Source organism: Gymnoscopelus microlampas (genome assembly GCF_963454915.1).
Source record: "Gymnoscopelus microlampas genome assembly, chromosome: 14".
Taxonomy (NCBI): Eukaryota; Metazoa; Chordata; class Actinopteri; order Myctophiformes; family Myctophidae; genus Gymnoscopelus; species Gymnoscopelus microlampas.
In genome coordinates, this window is record NC_139951.1 from 40,963,446 (window position 1) to 40,985,653 (window position 22,208).

Below are 22,208 nucleotides of genomic sequence, written 5' to 3' on the forward strand. Positions count from 1 at the left end.
TGTACTGTGCAGGAGGAGATGTCAAGCACTGATATCTAATAGACCTCCCTGACCGCGACAGACTGTGTAGAAATAATAGTCTGTAGACAATCAATAGCTACACACCTAAGCCTACCTCTCCTGTTTGTATTATTATTGTTATTAATATTATTATTATTATCATCAATTTAGGTTTGTTGACATTACCTCACCTCACACCCACCCAGTCAGTTTTCATCAATTGTCTGTATAAAGTCTGTTTTCTTGACCTTTTTGTTCTGCTTGATGGTGAATAAATCCAGGTATTTTATGTAAATAAATTAATTTAATAATACGACTGTCATCGTCTTCACTCTCTGTAGCCTATAGGTCATGTTATAGCTATTTAAATATGCAGTTTTTTTTAAACTCAGGTTCTGAGAAAGAGACACTGGGCTACTATTATAATAGCACAAAGGCTTGATCACCTTTTGTGAAAATAGCAGATCTACAAGCTCACAGCGTGTTGCGAAGGCTATTTTCACTACTTCTTAATCATTGTTTTCTAATTTATGGAATTTCTTTGTTTTTTTTATTTTATTCATGAAATTCATTTGAACAAACCATTGCATTTGTTTTAAATTCACGAAATGAATATGTTTTGAAATAATAATAATTAAAAACAAAATATTTGAAACAAAAAATAAAGGTATTTTTACTCATAACCCATAAAGATGTGTCTGCGACCCACACCTAATTGGGCCTGTAACAGGGAACAGGGAATCTGAATGTATGAATATATTCAGAAGTAGAACTAGCCTGTTGTCCACCTTACATTTTAGGGCAGTTTGTCGTTTGTCAAATTTGGTCTGTTTTTGATTGATTCCAGCAACAGCATTTATTGGCAGCACCTGATGGGTGCCTACAAATAAGCTTGTTATGCTTTTCTATTGAAAGCCATCATTCAAGGTAAGCGACTTTGACATTTAATGACATTTTAGTTGATATTTTTTGATAGCTATGATAGTTGGTTTCAACATGCATAATAGATGACGAAACTTCAACCTGTTTTTTGCGTTTTCCGCATCTCCACCGTACATCTACAAAAACGTTCAGATTTCAAATATTAAGTACTTACCTTCATGGCCACGGATGTTAAAATTCACTTCGGGTGGGTATAACAAGTACCCGTATCTTCCGTATTGTTCAATAAAAAGCATTGTAATCCAATTGGTGGCTATTTTCTCATAAAGTTATGTTGTGTCAGGGTGCAGCACACCTCCCAACCAATAGGGTCAAGTAGTCAAAAGCATGAGGAGAAAATGGTCACCAATCGGATTAAAATGCTTTTTGTTGAACAATACGGAATATACAGTTATTTCTGAGGGCCCTTACAGTATTGTAACATCAGTGGCCATGAGGTAAGCACTTTATAGTTGAAATCTGAACGCTTATGTAGATGTACGGGTCGTAAATGGAGAAACCAGGTTGAAGTTCAGCCATGACGCTCGTGACGGACGAGCGTCGTGTGATCCACGGCTAGATGTCTCTTAAAGAAATGTAACTTGTCAGCGTCATGTGCGTGGCTGCGCGTCTCTGTGGGTGCCAGCCCAGGTGCCATGTATAAGATGTATTCAACTCTTAAAAGCACACTTTCATGGTCTCTAACATTATTTTCCAACAAATTATTTATATTCTATCATCCCCATTCCCCTGCGACGATCTAACTCTACTACTGTACGTTGCTGTTTGTCTGAATGGACCCAGTTTCTGCGTAGCGGAGGAAATTATCTTTACTTTCTATGCATTGCTTACAGCGCCGCCCTGTGGGGGTGTACGAGCAGGCACAGCGATGCCTTTGTTTTTGTTTTAACTCCCTTCCCCCCATGACGTCATGCTCTGTCTGTGCCCGGCGGCGGCCAGTAGATGGCGCAGCTGGACAGGCCTGGCGTGCAGTCAGTCAGTCACAGGCTGAATCACTGGATCATTATGCTCACTATGCATACAATGCAAGCATGATATAAGAGCTGAAATAACTAACAGCAGCACAACACAAACAGAAGTCCTGTTACCTGTGTGTGTGTGTGTGTGTGTGTGTGTGTGTGTGTGTGTGTGTGTGTGTGTGTGTGTGTGTGTGTGTGTGTGTGTGTGTGTGTGTGTGTGTGTGTGTGTGTGTGTGTGTGTGTGTGTAGCCGGCATAATATACATAAACAGATGGGCTCTAGGGGACAACTGGACCCAAACCATGCCAGGTTGTGTGTGAAGATCACTATTTCTATGCATTTGGTGTATTACCTAGTGTTTTTGATTACTGTAAATCACTCTGGATTAAGAGCGTCTGCTAAATGCCTAAATTGTAAATCGCGCGTGTGTGTGTGTGTGTGTGTGAGTTTGTGTGTGTGTGTGTGTGTGTGTGTGTGTGTGTGTGTGTGTGTGTGTGTGTGTGTGTGTGTGTGTGTGTGTGTGTGTGTGTGTGTGTGTGTGTGTGTGTGTGTGTGTGCGTGCGTGCATGGGTGCGTGTGTGAGTGCGTGCATGTGTGCATGTGTGTATCCGGCATAATATACATAAACAGATGGGCTCTAGGGGACAACTGGACCCAAACCATGCCAGGTTTGGGTCCACCTGGCAGGTTTGAACAGAGCCACCAGACCCCCTCACTGTAGGGGTCAAGAAGCATTCAGGCCTGTACTGTTCTCTTGGTGTACACGCCTCACATGCACTGGTGGAGATGGTGAAGAATGACTCCTCTTGCCACATCACTTTTTCCCCCCTTCCCCCATAGACCAGTGCCTATGTTTTTTTACACCACTGAAGCCTCAAACGTGCATTTGTCTGTGTGTGTAATGAGGGGTTTATGCACTATAACCCATACTATAACATCCCTCCCTATAGACCAGTGGTTTTCAACCTTTTTCATGCCAAGGACCCCTAAATTGATATACATTTTGCCGCGGACTCCCATCTGAAAATATTCTGTGCCAGGGACCCCCAGAAGCAAATCTCTGAGTTAAAATGTTCGCTTTGAAAAATTATATATATTCAAAACACATGCTACCTATTTCTAATACAGATTCTCTTCTCTCATCTCCCTTTCTGTCAATTTACCTGTTGCAGCTGTTGTCTGCTCGTCTTATTTTGGATTTAGGACCGACACACAAAGACTCATTCAAGCATGGAAGCACACACGCGCGCGTGCACACACACACGCACGCACGAGCACACACACACACACACACACGCACGCACGCACGCACCCACGCACGCACGCACGCACGCACGCACGCACGCACACACACACACACACACACACACACACACACACGCGAATGCACACACGTGCACGGATGCATGCACACACGCACAATTCTAAATGTATTTTTGTAGAATAAATAGCTGAACTAAAGCTCACAACACATTGCACTGCAAGCTTGTAGATTGGCTATGGTGCATCATACACCGGCACGCAACTACTGTACTGTATGTATAAATCATGCATAACTCTCCAACCCAAAGCCTAAATCTGAACTCTAAATGCCTAATCCTAACCCTGATCCATAAATCTAACCATAGCCATTTATCTTGTGAGGAGGACCAGGAAAACAATGTTTCAATCTCTACTACTATACTGTATTTGTGGGGACGTTTGGCCCACACATGTATAACAGTACGAGTACATGATGTACACATGTACACATGTACACACACACACACACACACACACACACACACACACACACACACACACACACACACACACACACACACACACACACACACACACACACACACACACACACACACACACACACACACACAGCCTCACAACAACAACAACACACTCATGTACATTCGAGCAACAAGTCCTTCCTGGCCGTGATGTCTTTGTGTGTGTGTGTGTGTGTGTGTGTGTGTGTGTGTGTGTGTGTGTGCGTGCGTGCGTGCGTGCGTGCGTGCGTGCGTGCGTGCGTGCGTGCGTGCGTGCGTGCGTGCGTGCGTGCGTGCATGTGCCTGTGTGTCAGTGAGGGGTTCCAAGGAACAAAACAACATCCTCATCATGGCTGATGGAGAGTGACTGTCACTATGGTGACCCATCTGTCAGTCATCCATGGCTGGCATGGCAGACCCGACCAACCGGGGACGACGATGACACAGTGCATGTGTCACATATCATGTGCATGTACCATACACACTATGACTAAAGAGAGACAGGAACCACGGTCAGACATAATGTCAACAGACAGATGGACAGACGGACGGACGGTGACAAGGACGTATATAGTCAGACCAGCGCGTCCGTGGGTTTCTAAAAGGAGAGACTCATGCAGGCTGTGAGATTGACAGACATAATAAAGGCAGTGGTGGAAAGTAACTAAGTACATGTACTCCACTCCTGTACTTAAGTACAATTTTGAGGTATTTGTACTGTACTTGAGTATTTCCAATTTCCAATACTTTTACTTCTACTCCACTACATCTCAGAGGCAAATATTGTAACTTTTTACTCCACTACAATTATTTGTAAACTTTAGTTAGTGGTTACTTTGTAGATTTTGATTATTATTAGAAAACATATATTAACCACTTCAGCCCTATATGCATTTCGGCCATTTGAAAATAGCCGCTCACAATGCTCACAATGCGTCGCAATGCGACGCATTGTGAGCTTGTAGATCTGCTATTTTCAAAAGCTTTTTATACATTTTAAAACCCATTACCCAGTTATAAATACTTTTACTTTTGGTACTTTAAGTACATTTTGATGCCAATACCTTTGTACTTTTACTCAAGTACATTTTGAATTCCGGACTTTTACTTGTAACAGAGTATTTCTGTATTGCAGTATTGATACTTTTATTTAAGTAAAACAACAGCATGTAGGCGAAACCAATATAACAAGGAGGTCTGCAATTTTCTGACACAAACAACATAATTGACAAGATCTGCTATTTTTGGCGAAGAGATTGATTGAATACTTTATTTGCCAGATATGTAAAACAACACGTGTTACAGTAAGACATTAAGGCTAAAAGGAAAAACACAAAAAAAAACATTGTGGTCCTATATGTATTCAATTCATCAGGATCTCAGCAGGACCACATTGGAGACAATTATTTCATTACGCTTTAATGTGTTATCCTGCGTTTCAGTTATATTTTGATGTACAGTACTTGTATATCACAATTCAAAATCAAATCAAGTCAAATCAAACATAGCATAATGAAATTACACAATAAATACATGCCATCAACAAAATACAAACACCACAAAAGAGATGGGAAATTTACCTCCCCTTGTCGTCTCCTGATAGAAGTTTTTTCAGGCCAATTTTGAAAGAAACCAGTGTGGAAAAAAACAGTCCAGTACAGAGCCAAATCAGGTCCATTTTACTAAGTCTAGACTAGAGAGTAATTTAGTAACCACCTTAAGCCCCTTTTTATACTTTGGCTATTCAAAAATAGCCTTCATGTAGAAGCTCACAATGCAAAGCTCAATCTCTGATCTTGAATTAAGGATCCATTCTTTATCCTTACTTGGAGTTTAATACTCTGAATTGTGTTTTGTTGTTTTGTTTTGGTTGTTATTCGTTTCTCTTGAACTTTTATATTGTTTGGTTGATGTGGCTGTTATAGCTGTTTTGTTGTTTTTGTTGTGTTTTCTCACAAACGAGATGCTATGCATCTCAAGGGGTTATTCCTAATAAAGAATTTAAATCACAACATGTCACAATGCCACATGTTGTTGTGAGCTTGTAGAACGACTATTTTGGAAAATACATAGTACCATAGTAAATAAATCAGTCATACAGTACATATTCTGAAGCAAACCTGGAGAGTGACATTCAGTAATTGGGTCTTATGATCAAAATAAGAACATTATAATGGTGTGTAAAAACAAAATCTAGAATTTGCCACGCACACATTTTGTCCGTGTGCGTCATCAATGTGTCCGCACACGATGTACAGACATATTGATGACCCCTGGCTGGACATTATAATGTTCAGCGTAGAGAGAGCATGGCATCCACATGCAGTGGAATGTTCCACCGTGTTGGGCACCGTGCACAGGGTCGTCAGTGTGTGTGTGTGTGTGTGTGTGTGTGTGTGTGTGTGTGTGTGTGTGTGTGTGTGTGTGTGTGTGTGTGTATATGCGTGTGTGCATGTGTGTGTGCTCTTCCTCTGGCTGTGCTGTGATCCAGCCAAACTCCCACACTGTGTCTGTGTGTGTGTGTGTGTGTGTGTGTGTGTGTGTGTGTGTGTGTGTGTGTGTGCGTGCGTGCGTGCGTGCGTGCGTGCGTGTGTGTGTGTGTTGCAGACCCTCTTATTGTGGTGACAGAATGTCCAGTATGTCTGTGTCCTTTTTAATTCTTTCTTTTTTTCCCCTCCATCCATTTACTCAGTCATGCTGCTGCCCGCCCTCTGTGTGTGTGTGCGTGCGTGCGTGCGTGCGTGCGTGTGTGTGTGTGTGTGTGTGTGTGTGTGTGTGTGTGTGTGGCAGAGGCTATCTGTGACCATGCATAAGGCAGGGACTGGGGCTGATTGACTGGCTATATTGGGTGTCTGGCCGTGCCTCACACGCACGCGCGCACACACACACACACACACACACACACACACACGCACGCACGCACGCACGCACGCACACACAACACACACACAACACACACACACACACACACACACACACACACACACACACACACACACACACACACACACACACACACACACACACACACACACACTACCCTCCATGCCCGCGGGTGAATTCCATCCCCCCCACACACCCCCTCCCTCCCTCCCTCCCTCCCTGCCTACCCGTCTCTTGCGCACAAACACACCTCTTCCATCTGCACGCACGCGCGAGCGCGCGCACACACACACACACACACACACACACACACACACACACACACACACACACACACACACACACACACACACACACACACACACACACACACACACACACACACACACACACACACACACACACACTCCCCCATCCGGCGCAATAAGGGGCGGGCAAGCGGCCGCGACTGACGCGTTTTGCGCATTTCCTGAAGCTTGCGCTCAACCAACTCACACACAGATTGAGAGGAGAGAGAGACATAGAGAGAGAGAGCGAGAGAGAGAGAGAGAGAGAGAGAGAGAGAGAGAGAGAGAGAGAGAGAGAGAGAGAGAGAGAGAGAGAGAGAGAGAGAGAGAGAGAGAGAGAGAGAGAGAGAGAGAGAGACATAGCGAGAGACATAGCGAGAGAGAGAGAGAGAGAGAGAGCGGACGGGAAACGGGGAACGCGCGCAGGGACCGAGAGGAAAGGAAGAGAGAGAGAAAACGGCAACAATGTATCCAGACTGAACGTGAAGTCCTGAAGGACCGCAGTGGAAACACGCATTCCGTCCCGAGGAGAGAGACTACAGACTACAGACTAGAGAGAGAGAGAGAGAGAGAGAGAGAGAGAGAGAGAGAGAGTGGACATTCTGGACAAACATCACGGTATTTGTACCGTAAGTGAGGAGATTATCCCCGACAGAGAGGAGCAGCCAGCCGAGGAGGAGCAGCAGGAGCCCGGATGGCAAGGCGCGGCCGCTCTCTCCCTCCCTGAGCCGGGAGAGACAGACTGTAGGCTGCGGGACCAGAGGGACTCCTCTGTCCGCTGATCAGATGATCCTCACCGGAGGAGCTCCGTATAGAAACATTCTTTATTTTGTGTGATTTTCTTTTGTCGTTGCGATTCATAAATATAATCCCACAGCCTCCTGAGAGCCTCGTTTATTTCCGCGGAAACAGAAACAGGAGGGGAATTGTCTGTATCTGTCCTGGCGCCCGGTCCACGGAGAGGAGCTGACTGTAAACAAACAACCCGACCCGCTTGATTTTTGGGGAGGAGACCGACGGGGTTGAGCTTCTACATAGTGACACTGAAGTCTCTGTGTGTGTTTTTATGAGCTATTGCTGCGTTTTGTCTGCACTCCATTAAGGGTGTTCAACAGCTGTGTGCGTGTGTGTGTGAGTGAGTGAGTGAGTGAGTGTGTGTGTGTGAGAGAGAGAGAGAGAGAGAGAGAGAGAGAGAGAGAGAGTGTGTGTGTGCGTGTGTGTGCGCGCATAACACAGTGTTCTGGTATGGCAGTATTATCACAGCGAGTGTCCAATAAGGAGCCAATGGCAGTGTGGGATGTAGAGCACCAGGGCTCACTATCATCCATCTGATGCAGTGACTCTGGTTCATCATCTGAACGTTGGAGACAAAACCAGTTTGCAAGGAGGAGGAGAGGACCAGGGGCCACAACTAGACACACACACACACACACACACACACACACACACACACACACACACACACACACACACACGCACACGCACACGCACACACACCTCTACCCCCTCTCTCATCAGTTTCTTTTTTAAGACACACACACTCAGAAAGGGACCATGCCTGTGTTCAGCGGCCTGTTGAAGGTGCGCGTGTGCGAGGCGGTGGACCTGAAGCCCACCCCCTGGGCCCTGCGCCACGCCGTGGGCAAGAGCGGCTCGTTCCTGCTCGACCCCTACCTGGCCCTCAACCTGGACCAGACCCGGCTGGGCCAGACGGCCACGCGGACCAAGACCAACAGCCCCGCCTGGCACCAGGAGTTCTGCACGGAGGTCCGCGAGGGACGCAGCCTGGAGCTGTCCGTCTTCCATGACGCGCCCATCGGGTACGACGACTTTGTGGCCAACTGCACCATCCAGCTGGAGGACCTGATGCAGAACGGGACCCGGCACTATGAAGACTGGGTACGTGCTGGAGAGAGACGTGTGTGTGTGTGTGTGTGTGTGTGTGTGTGTGTGTGTGTGTGTGTGTGTGTGTGTGTGTGTGTGCAGGGGTGTAGTGCCACTAATAGAAGTGGGGGTGCACATCTACATTGCTGCAATAGCATAGTCCCCACTCCTTGGGGCGTTTTTTGGAGTGGGGACTATTGCATTTACCCATCCTGAACAGTGAGCACCATTCTACGGTGTCTCGGGTAGCAATTAGGGGGTTGAGAGTCTTGCTCAGGGACACACACATCGACACAATGCTGGCCCGGCATGGAATCGAACCTGAGACAACCAGGGCCTCTGTCCGGCTTCCCCAGGCGGGCATTACTAACCACTCAGCTATGGTCGCCCCATTTTCCCTCTACACACCAAGTTTCTTCACCAAAAATAGCAGATCTATAAGCTGCGACACTTTGACAGCTTGTAGATCCCCGAATATGGATGGATGCGAGGGAGAAGTAGTTAATCAATTGAGCCAAACAGAAATCCTATTTTCCCTGCGCAACCCCTCCACTACACCTCTTTGTGTGTGTGTGTGTGTGTGTGTGTGTGTGTGTGTGTGTGTGTGTGTGTGTGTGTGTTATCCCTGTTACTGTTCAAAACGTATATATACAGATACACACACAGTCACACACAGTCACACACACAAAACAGTCCAGGAACGTTCGGCAATTTTTGGAGAAGATATTTGTTTAGAAGGGGGGGAGCAGACAAAGTACAGAGCCAACTCAGGTCCAGTTGACCTAAAGGTTTTAAGTGGTTAAATGCTTGGCTCAAGGACACGTCAATGGCAGATGAGATCAGAGTATTTAATACTCGTTCTCTTGTCAGCATTCAAAATGTTCCAGCTGGGACACGGCACTGCATGGTGACCTCGCAGTCGCAACCCCCCCCACCATCCCCCCTGTAGCCTTGAGGCTACTGATGACCTCGACAGACACGTCTCTTGGTCAGCACGTGTGTCGTTTATTCAACCTGGCTGATGCAGGGCTTTTCGGGGGGGTGGGGGGTGGGGGGGATCCTGAATTCCTGATAATATTATGATTCCAGTATTACCAATAGACCTGCTGATTTCGTAAAAATGCAGTCATAATATTGTGTCACAATCGTTTGAGTTGCTGGTGCCATCAGAATGTTGGTCAGAAACATCAGTCTGTGTCTGACCTGTGTGTGTGTGTGTGTGTGTGTGTGTGTGTGTGTGTGTGTGTGTGTGTGTGTGTGTGTGTGTGTGTGTGTGTGTGTGTGTGTGTGTGTGTGTGTGTGTGTGTGGTCCTCCGCTGTCCTCATACACAGTCTCGGGGCGTGACACGTGGTCCCTTGTTTGCCTCTGTCAAATAGCTGTGAGATACAATTAGCCCCTCTCCCCAAAACTCTTGAATAGTTGCCTGTATGTTTTACACCTCTGATGCTGGGAGTCGTCTGGACAAGCCACTGCATGATGGTTTTTGCTCTGGTTCGGTCGTGTTGTTGTTGTTGTTGTTGTTGTTGTGAGGCCCCTGAGCCGTCAGTTCTACACTTTCTTTTCTGGGAATATGTAGGAGGCTTATCCGCCTTTTCCTCAGAACCTGATCTCTAAAAGAGCGGATGCCAGGAACTAAGAATTCAACCAGGTGTGTGTGTGTGTGTGTTTAGAGAGGTTCTATCACTATGTTATACACCTCTGTTACATATCACTACTACTGCTACTATTACTGTCACTAATACTAATTATACAAATCGTCTCTGTTCTGGTGGAAACCCTGTATGTCCGAAACTGTTACTTTTCAGGATTCAAATTCAAAAACATCAAAAGTAGCAGATCTGCAAGCTACCCGTCCATCACCGCAGAGTCTAGAGCAGGGGTCTTCAACAGTGGGTCCGGGACCCATAGGGGGTCCTCAGAGCTACTATAGGGGGTCCGCCAAATCTTTGTGTGATTAGATAGGATTTCATTTTTTTTACATTAACCACTTGAACCCATAGAATTTCTGAGGGGAACATTAGCCGAAAATAGCAGATCTACAATCTCACGCCTCGCGCTGTGAGGCGTTGAGAGCTTGTAGATCGGCTATTTTTGGCAAAGAGGCTATAGATGTAGAGGGGAAAAAAGAGCAGACTAAGTAAAAAAAAATAAGTAGGGGGTCCTTGGCCTGAAAACGTTTTAGATCCCGAGTCTAGAGGTTAGTCGGTGTGGTGCCTGTAAGTGGGGAATGTCAAATGGGAGGAGTAGGGTGGAGGGAGGCGCTACTACGTCTTCTCAGTGGGGGCTCCTTACTCACCAGCATGTGAGCCAGTGGCGTACAAGAGCAGGGTACCCACTCAGAAATATGCGGGGAGGGTTAATTGGCATAATGACTAAATTGGGACATCTTATACTATATATTACATTAAAATGTAGCAAGACATAGCAGCAGAGCCAAGTCACATATTTGTCCTCAGCTACTCTACCCCTGTCCTCATGCACCACTGGCTTACTAATACCCACGATGGAAAGACACACACGCGCACGCGCGCGCGCGCGCGTGTGTGTGTGTGTGTGTGTGTGTGTGTGTGTGTGTGTGTGTGTGTGTGTGTGTGCGCGTGTGTGTGTGGAGGCATACTGTAGCCTACATATAGTATGTTCTTAGATATAAGTGCTCATATGTAGACATAATAATACTATACCATTTTTTGTTTGTCTACATCTAGGCATAATGATAAACACATACATACACACGTCTCACACACACACACACACACACACACACACACACACACACACACACACACACACACACACACACACACACACACACACACACACACACACACACACACACACACACACACACACACACACACACACACACACACACACACACACACACACACGTCACTCACGTCACACACGTAACAAACACACACGCGCACGCAGCCCAGGGTAAGGTCAGAGTGTATGGATCTCTCTGCTGATTGACCACAGCCTATTGATCATCAGCCAGGCTGCTCGTCAATACATGTGCCTCACAGCGCTCTCTCACTCAGTCTCCGCCCACTTCTCCTCCCTCGCCTCCCTCCCTCTGCTCCTGTCATCCCCGATCCATCCATCCATCCATCCTTCTTTCCCCCCCGCATCCATTAGGCGAGTTATTGTTATATATCATTATTTTCTTTTGTTCACAACATGTGTTTACCCCGAAGTATTCTCTCCATCTCTGCTTCACCTACTCCCTTAGTATCGTAGGGCTGTCACGATTATGAAATTACACTCAAATAGTTGCGATTAACGATTTTATTGTGTTTTTTGTCGTTGAAAATGACGTTTCTGTTTGGGTTTTAGGCTTTGAAGTTGCACATGGCAAATATGACACATAACCTAAATATACAAAGAAATGACTGACCTATTTAATAACTTTATACTTAAAACAAAACATATATAGTGGAAATAGCCGATCTGCTATTTCCACTATTTTAAAAAAATGTTTGAAAATAATAACCTTTTTCAACATGGAAACGATTATGACGATTATGACAAAATATTTTCGATTAGACGATTATGTAATAATTGTGACGGGCCTATTAGTATATTATATATAGTATACATATCAAAAAAAGGAATTTTAAAAAAATTCCAAAAAGGTAGCACATCCAAAAATGTCAATTAAATGGAGGACAAATTACTCACATTTCCACTTTTTATTGGCACACCAATAAAGTGAACGCTTATTATATATAGTATATTTGGCCCGTGTTTACGTAATAAAACAAGAAATACATTGTTTACCAATTATTTCTCTCTATACCAACAACCATCAGCCACTGGAGTGGCGTTTACCTGCAGAAATACTGTTATTTATTATTTATGCTATTTTTTTTTGAAAATCATGAAAATGTTTGCAAAACTTTGAATATATATATATTTTTAAAACGAACATTTGTAACTCAAATCTTTGCTTCTGGGGGTCCCTGGAACAAACTATTTTGAGACGGGGGTCCGTGACCAAATACATATAATTTTGGGGGTCCTTGACATGGAAAACGTTTGAGAACCACTGATATTATAGCAACATACGTTTTTCAGGAACCAGTTAGGATATAGAAGACATTTGTACTGTAGATGCGTTCCCAGACTGAATGGGTTAACTATCCCTCCTTCTCTGTCCTCCCCTCTTTCTTCTATCTGCTGCCAGGGTTGCCAGATCTGCTTATTTGTCTCCCCGCAATATTTTGTTTGAAAATAGCCGATCTACAAGCTCACAACGCGTCGCATCGTGACGCGTTGTGAGCTTGTAGATCTGCTATTTTCAAATAGCTGATGTATGTTTAAAGTGCTCATGTGGCCCCATAGTCGCTTCTTTTGGGCTTGTTTTCCTAGACCTGGTTGCTTGTTTCTGTCACAGAATCTGGCAACACTGTCTGCTGCCAACCCTATAAATGGACCCCCCCTCTCTCCCTCCCTCTCCCTTTGCCTCTTTGTCTCTTCCTCCATCCCTCCTTTTCCTCCCTCCCTCCCTCCCTCCCTCCCTCCCTCCCTTCTTCCACCCACCCATCCATCCACCCGTCTGTCCAGCTGTCCGTTCCCACCCTCCCTCCCTCCCTCCCTCCATCTCACTGACCCCCATCTCCTCCTTGTTCTCTCCAGCCAGCCATCCTTCTTTCTTTCTTTTTCCCCTTCCCTCCTGCATACCATTCTTGTTTTAAAGCAAACATTTTTAACTCTGATCTGTGCTTCTGGGGGTCCCTGGAACAACATATTTTGAGATGGGGGTCTGCGGCCAAATACATATCATTTTGGGGGTCCTTGACATAGAAAACTGATATAGCAACATACTGTTAGGATTGAGATTTTTTTTTGATTATTTTGCCCCGGACCCCCCATCTCAAAATGTTTTGTTCCAGGGACCCCCTCCCCAGAAGCAAAGATTTGAGTTACAAATGTTTGCTTTGAAAATATATATATTCAAAGATTTTCATACATTTTCAATAAAATAGCAGATCTACAAGCTCATAGCGCGGCACTTGGTGCCGCGTTATAAGCTTGTATATCTGCTATTTTTGAATAGCCAAAGAAATCTTAAAATGACATTGATGCGTTCCTGGACTGAACGGGTTAACCACATGAACCATAGTGTTGTGGGAATGCCTTTGCAGACAAAACATTTGGTGAAAATAGTCGAACATTCTATTGAAAATAGCCAAATCTACAAGCTCACAACGTGATGCGCCATGACGCGTTGTTGTAAGCTTGTAGATTAGGCTAAAAAGGGAGGGTACACAATTATCTTGATGAATTGAATACACAGGACCACAATGGAAACAAACAAGCCCTCAGGGCTTTTTGTGTTATCCTTTTAGCATCATTGTATAAATCGTACTACTGCACTATTTGCAAACTGTTAATAATAAAGTAAATCCAATCAATCAAAACATTATAGACCCCTGGGGGACTGTGGTCAACAAAGTAATATAGTGCAGGGGTCTTCAACAGGGGGTCCGGGACCCCTAGGGGGTCGTCAGAGTTACTACAGGGGGTCCGCCAAATCTTTGTATGATATGATTTTTTTTTTTACATTAACCACTTGAACCCTAGCATCCCTTTTCTGAGGAGAACTTCAGCCAAAAATAGCAGATCTACAAGCTCACAACGCCTCGCGCTGCGAGGCTTTGTGAGCTTGTAGATCGGCTATTTTTGGCTGAAGTTTATCTGGTCCTTGGCCTGAAAACGTTGAAAACCCTGATATAGGGTTTAATTAAGTGGTTAACCCATTAAAGCCGGGAATGCATCCGTGTCATTTTAGATTTTAGATAATTATATGTAGCAACAAAATGTTTAAGATTCATAACAGTGGTTTAGAACAGGAGTTTTCAAAAATAGCAGATATACAAGTTCACAACGTGTGTACAAGATGTACAAGCTGCGAGCTTGTACATCTACTCTTTTCGATTATTTTTTAACGCAAATATTCTCTTCTGGGGGGTCCCTGGCACAAACCATTTTCAGATGGGGGGGGGGGGGGGGCTGCGGCCAAATATATCAATGTGTGCATGAAAACGTTTGAGAGCCACTGATTTAGAAGGCTTTTGATTAGAATCAGCCCGGGGTCTTAATGGGTTAATGAAGTGGTTAAAAGGCTTTTATTTGGGAGCGTGTTAGATAGACACCAGAGAGACTAGAGAGAGACTGTCAGGATTCAGCCTCTAGTCTGGTGGAGGTCATGTGACTACACAGTGTGTATGTTCTACATACATACATACACACAGCATTCACTCAGTGTGTCATTTCTTCAGTAAAAATGTTTAGATTCCTTTGGGCTATTCAAAAATAGAAGATCTACAAGCTCATAGCTAGTGCCGCACTATGAGCTTGTAGATCTGCTATTTTTTAGAAAAATCATGAAAATGTGTGCAAATCTTTGACTTCTGGGGGGTCCCTGGAACAAAATATTTTTAGATGGGAGGGGGTCCGCCGACAAATACATATTATTTTGGGGGTCCTTGACCTGAAAAAAGTTTGAAAACCATTGATAATATAGCAACATAAGTAAAAAAGAAAAAAGAAAAAAAGAGGGAAAAAACATTTGGAAAATCCTCAGAAGCAAAGATTTGAGTTAAAAACTTTCGCTTTAAAAAAGTATATATATATTCAAACTAAAGATTTGCACACATTTTCACGATTTTTCCAAAAAAATTGCAGATCTACAAGCTCGTAGCCGTATCTCCATGTGTGCGTTTCAGTAGGAGTAATAATCAATGGCGTTAAGTCCATTAAAGATCTCTGTATGGCCGAGGCAGCAAATCGAAAGCAAAGCGCCACAGATCATCTGTGCGATGACCTACTGTAGCAGCATCAAAAACTACAACCCTTCTCCCCTCTGCCACTATGGGTAATGGCCTCAAGAACTGCTTGAGAAAGGGCGTGAAACCCCCAGGCTGATTGTGTTTGTAGTTTGTTTTCCAGTTCAGGTTAAAAAACTACAGCAGGCCCAGACCACTGGCCTAGCGGTCCTGGCTCTGATAGCCTCTGATAGTGCGTAGCGGGGTTTGAGTCCCGCTCCTGACGACCTTTGCTTGCGTGTCTTTCTCCCTCTTTCCTGTCCATCTTCACTTAACTCATTAAGCCCATTAAACCCATCTGAAAAAACATATGTTTCTATATCAGTGGTGCTCAAACGTTTTCATCTCAAGGACCCCCAAAATTATATGTATTTGGCCACCGACCCCCATCTCAATATATTTTGTTCCAGGGACCCCCAGAAGCAAAGATTTGAGTTAAAAATGCTTTAAAACAATATATATTAAAAGATTTGCACACATTTTCACGATTTTTCAAAAATAGCAGATCTACAATCTCGTAGCTATGAGCTTGTATATCTGCTATTTTTGAATAGCCAAAGTGTAAAATTATGCTTTTTAGCTCAAATCAAAAAATGACACAGATGCGTCACAGGTCTTAATGGGTTAAAAACTATCAATAAAGGCAGAAAACCCATAAACTAAGATTAGAAACATGGCAGACATGTAAGATGACAAGTAAGTATGATGAGTGTGTTAGATTGTCATTGCCGTGTCCAGAGCCATAAGGGCATCATGCCAATGTGCAAGCATGACAGTATTATTGACACATCAGAAATCTAGCACACCCATTATTTATTATTATTATCTGGTTAGCTGCAGCTGTGTTTTGCTTACATCACTGTGTATACTATTATTATAGGGTCAGTGTTATGCAGCCTGCCATGTATTTCTTTTTACCCTGCTGTAGTTTTTATTAACCTGAAGTGGAAAACAAACTACATCAGGGGTCTTCAACAGGGGGTCCGGGACCCCTAGGGGGTCCTCAGAGTTACTACAGGGGGGCCGCCAAATCTTTGTGTGATAGGGATTTTTTTTTTTTTTTTACATTAACCACTTTATTCTGATTAACTTTAATCAGAATAAAGAACTTTAGCCGAAAATAGCCGATCTACAAGCTCACAACGCCTCGCGCTGCAAGGCGTTGTGAGCTTGTAGATCGGCTATTTTCAGCAAAGAAGTTTGGGGTAGGGGAAAAAAAAGAGCATACCAAGTACAAGTTTTCTAAGTATTGAGGGTTTAAGTGGTTAACTCTCACATACACGTCTATGAAAATGTTGGATATGCAAAATATGTGATTTTATACAACATGTAGTTGGGGGTCCCTGCTTCATCTCTCGCTCAGCTAAGGGGTCCTTGGCCTGAAAACGTTGAAGACCCCTGAACTACATTATAGGACCAGAAGGCAAAGCTCTGTATGTTCAGAATGGGACAGAAAAGTATAGTTTTCTCAGACAGAAATTCATGTAATGAAAACGTTACTAAAACATTTGAACATCCACAGCAGTGGAGAACTGCTTTAATATCATCTTATCAGATTTCCTTTTATCTATTGTGTAAATCTGTGCTTAAAACAGGAAACCACACGACATTGCAACATCACCTCCATCTATGTATTTGTGCAACGGCTAATGTTCCATCAGCCGCCATAAAACTGCAGAGTCCTTGAAATTAAAAAAGTGTGAGAACCACATTATCAAAATCTTTTCCAAAATAGCCGATCTACAAACTCACAACGTGTTGCATCGCGACACACTGTGAGCTTGTAGAGCGGCTATTTTATTTATTTTGGTAATGGTACTTAAGTGGTTATAGCATACAGTATAGTATACAGTCAACTGTGCTTAAAAAAAATTACAACGTTCAGCAGCCAGCTACAGTAAGTGGCGTCCCCTCCCTCTTTTTCTCCTCTCCTTCGCTCGCTCGCTCTCTCTCTTGTCTCTTCTAGCATCACTCTATCAATGCTATCTCTGCAGCCCCCCATCCTCCTCAATCAGCTCTCTGCCTTCACCATTTATCATCTCTGTTGCATCACACGTCTCTCCTTACTCAATCTCTCTCTCCCTCTCCCTCCCTCTCTCCCTCTCTCTCTCTCTCTCTCTTTCTTTCTGTCTGTGCTTCCACCCTGCATCGCTCATCCTGTCTCTCTTACTCACTCTCCATCTCTCTTTCCTCTATCTTTCCCATTTCTCACTCTTTGACATGTCATCTCTCTCTCCCTTTCTCTCTCTCCTCTCTCTCTCTCTCTCTCTCTCTCTCTCTCTCTCTCTCTCTCTCTCTCTGGCTCCTCCCTGCAACCTGCTCACTTGCAGCCAAATCCCTCTGTCCCCCATCTCTCCACCCCTAAAAGTGTGTGTGTGTGTGTGTGTGTGTGTGTGTGTGTGTGTGTGTGTGTGTGTGTGTGTGTGTGTGTGTGTGTGTGTGTGTGTGTGTGTGTGTGTGTGCACACGTGTCGGTGAATTATTAACCAGCCTTTGATGCTTATTAATTGTTTCGCCTCGTAATTGAGATGCTCGGTCGAGCCTGGTCCCCATGGCGACATGACCGCTCCGCCAGCCTGCCGGGGCCAGGCCGCTCTGCCACAAAAGAGAGTGAGAGAGAGAGACCATTTGTACACTCAAGAGTTTTGGTGCTCATAGTACATTTGTATAGAACAGTGGTTCTCAAACCTTTTCATGTCAAGGACCCCCACAATGATATGTATTTGGCTGCGGACCCCCCATCTCAAAAATTACTTTGTGCCAGGGATATTAACTACTTTTGCTGGGAACCAGTGGGACCTCAGTGGGTCCCACTGAGTGGGATCTCAGTGGGTTCTCAAAGTGGGACCCCACTTTGAGACGGGATGTGAAAGGAGGAAGAGTGAGGAAGAGGGTGCTGCAGATGGTAAAGGAAAGGTTAGAAAGGTTGGAAAGGGAGCGAGCAGGAAAGAGGGGAGGAGGGGGGCGAGCTGGGAATAGATGGAGGAGGACTGAGAGAAGAGAGAGAGAGAGAGAGAGAGAGAGAGAGAGAGAGAGAGAGAGAGAGAGAGAGAGAGAGAGAGAGAGAGAGAGAGAGAGAGAGAGAGAGAGAGAGAGAGAGAGAGAGAGAGAGAGAGAGAGAGAGAGAGAGAGAGAGAGAGAGAGAGAGAGAGAGAGAGAGAGAGAGAGAGAGAGAGAGAGAGAAATATAAGCTTACATAGAGATGTAGGGCCAATCTAGGTTGAATGGTAGCGAACAGGGGGGAAAGGTACGAAACAAGAGAGCTAAAGATAGAGGGAAGAGAGGGTAGGACCTGGAGGAGAGAGAGATGGAGGGAGGGAGACCAGAATAGATGGAGGAGATAAAATGCTGAGGAGAGGGAAAATGAGAGAGAGAGAGAAAAAGAGAGAGAGAGAGAGAAGGTATAGTGACTAGAAAGACACTCAGTAACTCCGAGAGTGTAAAGGTTTACCAGAATCTTTACGGCATTGGTTCTCAAAGTGGGGTTCGGGGGTCCTTGGAGGGGTTCCAGGGGGTTGGCTATTTAAAAATAGCAGATGTAACAAGCTCACAGTGCGTCACTTCGTGCCACACTGCGAGCTTGTACATCTGCTATTTTTGAAGTGTTTTTTTAAACACAAATATTCTCTTCTGGGGGGTCCCTGGCACAAAACATTTTCAGATGGGGTCCCGTGGCCAAATGCATATCAATTTGGGGGTCCTTGGCACAAAAAAAGTTTGAGAACCACTGCTTGACGGTGTCCATTCCATTTGGGCCCATTTGTACATTCTGAGAGTGTAGAAATGGACACGTATAATGCGAGGACGGTTGTCTCTTTCAGCACGAATTGACCTTGGGACATTTCTGTTCCGTTTTTTTTGATTGAGTGTCGGATGAGTCCATTACGCTATCGTGTTTCACGGCTGTATATCGTAAAACACCCGGTTATGAAGATTTATTTTTTACACTCTCAGAGTTAACCCATTAAGGCCTGAGGTTCTGATTCTACAAATATCTTCTAAATCTTCTAAACAGTTTAAAAAAAAAACCTATGTTTCTATATCAGTGGTGCTAAAACGTTTTCATGTCAAGGACCCCCAAAATTATATGTATTCTTATATGTATTATCTGCTATTTTTGAATAGCCAAAGTGTAAAATAATGTTGTTCCGTTGTTCAAATGTTTCAAAAAAACATTCCACATTTTTTACATTTATTTCAAGACTATTGTTGAAAATAGCAGAGCTACAAGCTCACAATGTGTCACATCACCAGCTTGTAGATCTACTATTTTTTCAAACAGCCGATATATATAGACATGTTTAAAAGTGGTTAAACTGATCTAGTCACTTCTTGTTTTCGTAGACCTGGCTGCTCGTTTCTCTCACAAATCTCATCTGGCAACGCTGGCTGTGTGTGTGTGTGTGTGTGTGTGCATGTAAACACACAGGTTGTGGTACCCAGGTGACCAAAGCGTGCAATGTTTCCACACACTGTCAGGGACCTGCGGGGCCCAGCGGCCAGCCACCGTTTCACACTCTGGCTGACACACACTACAACACACTCACACAACACACACACTAACACACACAGCCCAGGATTTAATGGCCGTGGGGTCAGAATCACAGGCCCTTTGCCTGCGACCTCTTGCCACGGCTAACTGCCGGGTGGTGGTGGTGACATCACAGGCCACGCCCCCTCAGTGACCTGCACCGCTTGAAGTAGGACAGACCGGGCTTAAGATACCCTGGCACGCTGTCGCCACGGCGACAAGACGCACAGGCACGTGCGTGCGTGTCACACACACACACACACACACACACACACACACACACACACACACACACACACACACACACACACACACACACACACACACACACACACACACATGAAAAACACCTTGTTCTGGTCAGTGACTCCAAAGCAGGTCAGCCTTTGGGGCTTGTGTGTGTGTGTGTGTGTGTGTGTGTGTGTGTGTGTGTGTGTGTGTGTGTGTGTGTGTGTGTGTGTGTGTGTGTGTGTGTGTGTGTGTGTGTGTGTGTGTGTGTGTGTGTGTGTGTGTGTGTGTGTGTGGGGGGGTGTGAGTGTGCGTGTGCAGTGCGCGTGCCCAGTGAAGGGAATGTAATGCATTGCCTTAGTGAAAGGAAAGAAATGGTTGGATATTTGAGAGGCCAGGAACAGCGGGTGAAATGTACACTCTGTTTCCCTCTCTCTTTCTCTGACCCGACTGAGATAGATGTACTTCTGTGTGTGTGTGTGTGTGTGTGTGTGTGTGTGTGTGTGTGTGTGTGTGTGTGTGTGTGTGTGTGTGTGCGTGCGTGCGTGCGTGCGTGCGTGCGTGCGTGCGTGCGTGCGTGCGTGCGTGCGTGCGTGCGTGCGTGCGTGCGTGCGTGCGTGCGTGCGTGCGTGCGTGCCTGTGTGTGTTTCAATAACAACAAAGTGAGCAGGGAGGAAATAGAAAACAGAGAGATAGAGAGATATAAAGAGAGGACAAACGGAGAAGGATTACAAGTGTGATCAATTTCTTCTGATCGGGTTTCGTGGGGCTTAGGGCACCGTTCCAGTTCAGCAGACCTGGCTGTTTCCAGGCGGGACTGATGTGATGCGTCGTGCCGCTCCGCTCTGTTCCGCACCGCCCCCCCATGCTCGCCCAAACGCTCGTCACGTGACCTCGGACACCGCAGAGCGAGACTCCAGAGCAGACGGGCTGATTCGATTGGGAATGTCTCGTCGTTTTCTTCAAATCTAATTCGGTTTCTCCCCCCGTTCCCCTTTGCCGACCGCGGCACTGGGCCGTGGCACCGCCACTCAGGACCTCGGAGGCGGGCTTTGCGCCGATGGCGTGACCAATCGAAGTCTCTGATTCCCCCCTCTCATCCCCCCATCCACCCCAAGCTCGGTTTCCCTTACATTATTAGCTGTCTGTGATGTTCTATTAAAGATGCATGATTCTCACACTGTCTCACTCAGCATGGGCCGACCGTGTCTGTATGTGTGAGTGTGTGTGTGTGTGTGTGTGTGTGCTTGTCTGTGTGCGTGCGTGCAGATGTGCTTGAGTGGCTGGCTGAAAGAAAGATTATACACCGGGCACACCCCACACACACACACACACACATTCTCTCTATTGTGTGTGGACTATGGACACGTGTGAGTTATCTCAATGCCAAAATGTGTTATTTGACAGATGGACGTGGGAGGTGAGACTAAATGCTCCAGAGAGAGAGAGGGAGAGAGAGAGAGAGAAACTGAGTTAGGGACAGAAACAGAGAGGGGGAGATAGTTAAGCTTGTGCTCTTTTTGCCTGAAATCCGGTTATTTTCGGCGAGTTTAACATGGCCGTACGAAAAATTATAAATCATTGCTGTCGGGGCAGAAACCCTGTATCTCCATATTTATTTTCCTTTTCTAACCTTTATTGATAGAGTGGAGTGGGAACGGACAGGAAACGGGGAGAGAGAGAGATGGTGAGAGACGTGCAGCAAAGATCGCCGGGAAAGGGACTCGAACCTGCGATGCGCTGTCAGGCTACATTAGAGCCTAAGTGCCTTAGTGACCGCTATAGGCCGGGCGGTACGGGCCGTAATCGCCATATTTTCACTTTTTATGTTTTTTTTGTAATGCCCTTACTTAGTTTTTGTCACAAAAATATACATAAGCTCAAACCACAACACGTTTTTG

At 45.1% G+C, this 22,208-nt stretch overlaps 1 protein-coding gene across 1 annotated transcript in view; it reads left to right on the top strand.

Moving 5' to 3' along the window:
- Positions 1-7,169: 7,169 nt before the first annotated feature.
- Positions 7,170-22,208, top strand: part of prkcea (protein kinase C, epsilon a) — a 53,722-nt gene continuing 38,683 nt past the window's right edge. Inside the window, exon 1 of the mRNA XM_084079096.1 lies at positions 7,170-8,733. Coding sequence (XP_083935222.1) covers positions 8,389-8,733 — 345 coding nt within the window. The 5' untranslated portion in view covers positions 7,170-8,388. The remainder of the gene's footprint in view (positions 8,734-22,208) is intronic.